Here is a 6,863-nt window from a genome sequence, read left to right on the forward strand (position 1 = left end):
GTCTGTAGAATGAACATGACAGTCTCACATTGTCCAGGACAGTCACGAGGTAGGGAACAAGGCAGCATAAGGATAAAGAGCTCAGGATGGATGCCAAGACTTACTGTTCGTCATCTACATATAGGACCTGGACCACACGGAGCCCCCTTCACCTTGCATTTCCCTTAAACTCATCAGAGTAAAAAAACAGAGTCCTGCTAGGAAGTTTGTGTCACAGATGGAGAAGCAAGCCCATAAAGGTCTCCAACATCACACAGCCAGGGAGAGTAGAGGATCTGTCCCAGGTATTCAGGCCCTGGCCTGGTGCTTCCAGCAGATATCCACACAATGTGGTTTTGTAATGCTTCTGCTGCTGTGTGCATGAAGGCTCCTCACCCACCACCTTCAGGGTGCCCCCTCTCCCCGAGAACATGCTCACACCTATCTTTTCACAACTGCCTGCTTGTTCTTGACCTCGCACCTCTCAGTCACCCTTCCCTGACCCACCCAATGTGTTTTGTTTGGGGTCCCCAACCTGTGGCTCACAGGCTGCATGTACTCCAGGTAACCATACTTCCAACGTTGAGATTTTAAAGCAGTTATGGGAGCAACTTGATTGTGTGGTCCTTTTAAACTTTTTAGATTTAAAAGCTTTGTCCTGGGGGAGGGGCACAAGTTCCACAAAGCACAGGTAGAGGTCAGAGGACAGTGTTGTGACATCTGTCCTCTCGTTTTTATGGGGGCCCTGGAGATTGGACCCAGGTTGTCAGGTTTGTGCAACAAGTGCTTTTAGCCTGATGAACCATCAGTTGGGCTGTGAAATTCTTTTTTTTTTTTTTTTTTTTTAACTTTGTAATTATATTTATGTACAGAAAACTTAAGTGTACATTTAACCCAGCTTAGTGGCGAGTTCTTTAGCCTTTGCCTTTTCCAGCTTGGCAATGCGAGCCACAGACTTAGGACCCAGGACGTTGCCTCCCCTGTGGCGGCGGATCTCTTCATATCTGTCATTGTAATTGGTCCTAATAGCTTCCACCAGCTTAGCCAGAGCACCCTTGTCTTCCGAGTTCACCTGTGTGAAGGCAACAGTGGTGCACGTCTTCCTGTGGACCAGGCGCCCCAGCCTGGCCTTTCCCTTGATGATGCAGTAGGGCACCCCCATCTTTCGACACAGGGCAGGCAGGAAAACCACCAGCTCAATGGGGTCTACATCATGGGCAATCACCACCAGCTGAGCCTTCTTGTTCTCCACCAAAGTGGTGACTGTATTGACCCCTGCTCCTAGGACAAGTGGTCTCTTAGTTGGGACGTCCCCTTTGCCAGCAGCTTTCTTCTCAGCGCGGGCCAGCAGCCTCTGCTTCTTCTCCTGCTTTGTCTCTGGCCTGTACTTGTGGGCAAGCTTAAGCAGCTGAGTCGCTGTTTGCCTGTCCAGGGCCTGGGTGAACTGGTTGATGGCAGGAGGTACTTTGAGCCGCTTATAGAGGATGGCTCTTTGCCGCTGCAGCCTGATGTAGCGGGGCCATTTGACGAAGCGCGTGAGATCTCTTTTGGGCTGGATGTCCTGCCCAATGCCGAAGTTCTTAGGCCTTTTCTCAAACAAAGGATTGACCACCTTTTTGGCCTCTTGTTTCTTGACCACGGCAGGGGCCGGGGCCACCTTCTTCCCCTTGGCCTTCTTTCCTTTGGGCATCTTGCTCGGCTGGAGGAGAGAGGGGGCTGTGAAATTCTTAAGTGTGAACTTTGTGGATAACATCTTGCTAGACTTTCTCAGTTGCTTGGGAGAATAAAATGACCATGAAGACTTTCCTCTGTTGTTTCTACTTCCAGTTCCTGCTCTGAGTTTTTATTTCCTAAATACTTATTTTTTAAGAAGTGTGTGTGTGTGTGTGTGTGTGTGTGTGTGTGTGTGTGTGTGTGTGTGTGTATTCGCAGGTGTGTGGACACATGCACCTTTTTATGTATATGTGCACACATTTGTGCAGAAATCTATGGAGGCCAAAAGAGGGTGTTGTATCCCCTGGAACAACAAGTGTTTGTGAGCCACCATGAGGATGTTTGGATTTTAACTCAGCCTGTGGATGCTGGGAACCAAGGCCATTGGCAAGGGAAATTAAGTGACTTTACCACTGAGCCATTGCTTCGGTCTGTTCCTCTAGCTTTGATTGTGGAGTACTGCATAGGATTGGGTGTTTGTAACCTGTGGTACACTGTACAAAGGGAATGTTACTAGTCACATGACCATGAGTGACCTCGGTACAGAGTCATTAACCAGGGCATGGCTGGTCACATGACCATGACTGATCTTGAGACAGAGAGTCATTAACCAGAGCAGACCGCAGGATCACACAACAGGAAATACAGTTACAGTGATGGAATCCTTCAGAGCTTCTGATGCATGAATGCTGCTAGAACATTCTGGAGTGTCTCCTGACACAGCAGGGAGTGACACTGAGCACAGGAGACTGGAAAGTCCACCAGAGGCAGGCACAGTTCCTCTGTCAGTACATATCAGGTAGACCAACACTGGAGTCAGATCCTTCCACAACTATTGGTCACTGCTTCTGCTAGAAGTTCATCCTGAATGGAAAAAGGAAAACAGATATTGTGAGAGTCAGTCCTTTCCCCTGTAAAACTGATGCTCTGCCTTCAAGGAATCAAAGCAGGGAGCAAAAGTGGGATTCCTGCAGCAGAAGGATATTGTTACCACCTTCCTACTTGGAAATTTCTTTTTGATGGCTTTCTGCTGACAGGAAAGAAACCTATGTCCTATGGGGATGCTACTGCTCACAGCTGCAGCTCCTTCTGGAAATTGACAAGACTCCTTCTCTTGATGTGATTTAAATGGCATTTACAGAATACTGTGGGGGAATGGGTGGGTAAATTACCAGCTTTTGCTGGTCGCTTGGGGGCAATTAAGCCAGACAAATAAAGCCCAAGAGAGAGCTGTAACACAAGTGCAGATTGAAGTTGGGGCATGGGACAAAAGAGGCTATAGACTTGGGAATTCTGGGAAGCAATGAAGCCCCGTGAGCTTGAAGTGAAAAGAATTCTCCATACTTTTCTTGGTTTTCTAAAATGAATAGCAGTTTTAACTTTGAAAGTATTTTTTTTTGAGAATTTTATTCTTGAGTACTACATCCTTCCTACCCCTCCTCTCTCCCTCTAACTCCTCTCATAATCCCTAACTCCCTCTCAAATCCATGACCTCATCTTTAACTATTTTTGTCACATACAAACACCCCATAAAACAAAACAGAGAAACAAAACACAAAATTCTACTGAGTCCATTTAGTGTTTACCACCTAGATGTAGGGCTGCCCACTTGTGATTGGATAACCTATCCGGGAGCTCTCCCTGAAGAAAACTGATTCTCCCTTCCTCAGCAGCCATTGATTGCCTGTACTTCTTTCATCTAGAGGTGAGACCTTGTGAAAAAGATGAAAATGATTGAGGATGCCCTTTGCCTACTGGGGTGAGCATGGCTGAAACACGGGCATTGAGCTGGGACCTGTAGCTCTTCCCTTTTGTTGTTGTGTGCTCATAGGCATCTAGGTTTGTAGTTTGAATGGGTGGAAGAGACAAGTCGTAAATGGATGAAGCTATATAAAGCTTGTCATATTTCTTAGGTGGTCATTTGTGTCCCCAAAGCATCCTTCACACAAGTGGAAGGTCCCAGAGTGCTACACTTTGCTATTGAATAGCTGTGTGACTTTGGCTGTCATTTAGTTTGCTCTCAGTTGTCATCTGTAAAGAGAACTCTTTAATATCTAATATTCATGATTGCCTCTCTCCATGGGCTCCTGGGAAACACCTGGGAGCTGTGGATGGGCTTCAGTGTGCCAGACATCTGGGCTGGTCACATGGAGGCTATGTTCTAATGGCGCCAGCATTAGCAGGGTCTTCCTTCCTTCCTTCTTTCCTTCCTTCCTTCCTTTTCATCCTTTTTCCTTCCTTCCTTCCTTTCTTCTTTTCTCCTTCTTTCTCTCCCTCCCTTTACTTCCTGCCTTCCTTTTTTCTTTCTTCCTTCTTCTGGTTTATTGAGACAAAGTTTTACTGTGTAGTTCAGTCCTGGCATTACAGGAGAAAGCTACTAGACCTAATTCTTTTGTTTTTTTGTTTGTGTTTTTCCCATGGAAAGAATTAGTAATGTATTTTCCTGGTCTTCCAGGCTTTTCCTTATGCATGCATATGTGCATGTGGGTGTGGGTGTGGGAGTGTGGGAGGTGGGTAGAGTGAACAGGAGCAGTGTTGTGAATTAGATGAAAACTTTAGGCCCTTGATGGTGGAGCTGTACCAGCTCAGGACACCTACCTTGGCTGTTTCAGGTAGGAAGAGAAATCCTTTTATCATCACTGTGTAGTGGGGCTTGCAACTACCCTTGCGTCGAGGGAGACACTGCTCATCCAGTGCATTCTCTCCATACTTACCCAAGCCTCTCTTTTGTCACACGCTACCAAGTCTTCATTGGAACTACACACATCTGTCAGAAGCAATGAGTTCCAAATGCATTTTTGCAGAATGAAAGGGCCTTAAAATCAGTGTTGGGTGAAAACATAATTAATCAGGATAGGATTTCTACTACAGTCACATTTGTGTAAATGTTTAACCTTTCTTTAACCCTGCACTGCTATACTTCAAGGATGTACACATATGTAGATATACGTGTACATATGCTGTTCAAGGGCTTACATGAAATCATCAGAGCAGGTATCCAAGAAGGGAATCAAAAAGAGAAAAAAAAAACCCCAGACATTTACAAAACAGGGCCCCTTTCAGACACATGATGACACTGAGTGTAGCCTGAGAAGGGCCCTAAAGACCTTCCCCAAAGAACAATGTTAATAGCACACAGATTCCAGAATATTTAGCTCAAGGTTCTCTGCCTCATCCTTTCTTTTCTTCTTCTTCTTCTTCTTCTTCTTCTTCTTCTTCTTCTTCTTCTTCTTCTTCTTCTTCTTCTTCTTCTTCTTCTTCTTCTTCCTCCTCCTCCTCCTCCTCCTCCTCCTCCTCCTCCTCCTCCTCCTCCTCCTCCCCTCCTCTTCCCCTTCCTCCTTCTTTGTTCTTTGTGAAACAGTAAGTTTATCAGACATATTTACTGTGGTATAGGTGAGAGGTTACTTATAGGAGTCTGAACAAGTCAAAGAGAGCTATATCCTACCCCAGCTCATCCTACCCTGGTGACCACTCTTTTTTTTTTTTTTTTTTTTTTTTTTTTTTTTTTTCGGAGCTGGGGACCGAACCCAGGGCCTTGCGCTTCCTAGGTAAGCGCTCTACCACTGAGCTAAATCCCAGCCCCAACTGGTGACCACTCTTGAAAGCTGCATTTCTGGAGTGCTCTTCACAAAACATAGGCTGGTCAGAGATTCCTCTGGTCACCATTTATTATATCACATTTTAAAGATACTTAATCTGTCAAGGAGAGAGTCAGATTCCAGCCTAGGTCATCATAAACCATCTGAAGTGAACACACACACACACACACACACACACTGTATGCACACACATACTACATACATACATGCACACACACATACACACATATGCACACATAAACAAACATACACATGCACGTACACACATATACACATACTTCACACACATACTTCATACATTCATATGTACACACTTCACACACATACACTTTATTTTCTCTCTCTCTCTCTCTCTCTCTCTCTCTCTCTCTCTCTCTGCCTTAGTCAGGGTTTCTTAGAGGAATAGAACCAACAGGATAAATAGAGTATAAGGGTATTTATAAGATTGGCTCACAGGTGCTTCCATAATTGTGCTGAAGGCTTGAAGTTTCCTGGAGAGTCACTGGTCTTCAGTCCACATTGGAAGTTTCTGTTGAATGCAGCAGCAGCAGCAGCAGCAGCAGCAGAAGAAGAAGAAGAAGAAGAAGAAGAAGAAGAAGAAGAAGAAGAAGAAGAAGAAGAAGAAGAAGAAGAAGAAGAAGAAGAAGAAGAAGAAGAAGAAGAAGAAGGAGAAGAAGAAGAAGAAGAAAAGAAGGAAAAGAAGAAAGAAGAAGAAGAAGAGGAGGAGGAGGAGGAGGAGGAGGAGGAGGAGGAGGAGGAGGAGGAGGAGGAGGAGGAGGAGTGGTGGTGGTGGCTAGGTGACTTCATCAGCATGGTGGGAAGGCAACACAAAGACAAGCAGGCCATAAAGCAATACTTCCCCCCTGAGACCACCTTTTGAGTGACTGCCATCAGAAGGTGCTACCACACCTTTAAAACTTTCCCACTTTAAATAGCCTGACCAAGCAAATCCTTCATAAATATGTTCAGTGGCTTGTCTCTTAGCTGATTCCAGATCCAGTTAAATTGATAGCCATAATTAACCCCACACTCATACTGTGGACAATAGGGATGGGGAGAGACATGGGTGACTTACTGTGATCTGTGATGGAGATGGGATATTTCCACTGGAAGACCGAGGATGACACAAGCTCTACAACTCTACTTGTCTACCATCAGAGCTCTTCAGGGATTAGTTGAAGTTTTGTTGAGGAATTTTCTTTATTTTGTTATTTCATTTCTTAACTTTAACCCTAGCTCTGCAGCCCAGCTCTATTTGGAGCGAGGATAAGGACAATATGAACAAGAGTTGCAACAAGAGCACATGGATTACAGGAAGTTGTGAGCAAGTGGAGAGGAGGGGCCAGTTCTGAGGGTATAGGAAGGCTAGTCTGGTGGTTTGATTACAACTAGTTAGGTCTGTCAGATGTCTACTGCAGGCAGTGATGACCTTCTTGCCAGTCTTGCTACTCATGGACCAAAAACGTCATGAGTTCCACATTCCATAGTGTTCAAGTCTGTCACTTTCCCAAAGGCCACAAGTCTACCATCTAGAGACACTCAGCTTGGTTGAGAGCTATTTGTTTTTGGTAA

At 45.2% G+C, this 6,863-nt stretch overlaps 1 protein-coding gene across 1 annotated transcript; it reads right to left on the bottom strand.

Moving 5' to 3' along the window:
• Nucleotides 1-804: 804 nt before the first annotated feature.
• On the bottom strand, nucleotides 805-1,685 carry LOC116893829 (60S ribosomal protein L7a). The gene has a single exon (XM_032895547.1). It carries the CDS (start codon nucleotides 1,667-1,669, stop codon nucleotides 869-871), a length of 801 nt encoding a protein of 266 aa, XP_032751438.1. The 5' UTR covers nucleotides 1,670-1,685; the 3' UTR covers nucleotides 805-868.
• Nucleotides 1,686-6,863: the final 5,178 nt, after the last annotated feature.

The sequence above is a fragment of the Rattus rattus genome, chromosome 2 (genome assembly GCF_011064425.1).
Source record: "Rattus rattus isolate New Zealand chromosome 2, Rrattus_CSIRO_v1, whole genome shotgun sequence".
Taxonomy (NCBI): domain Eukaryota; kingdom Metazoa; phylum Chordata; class Mammalia; order Rodentia; family Muridae; genus Rattus; species Rattus rattus.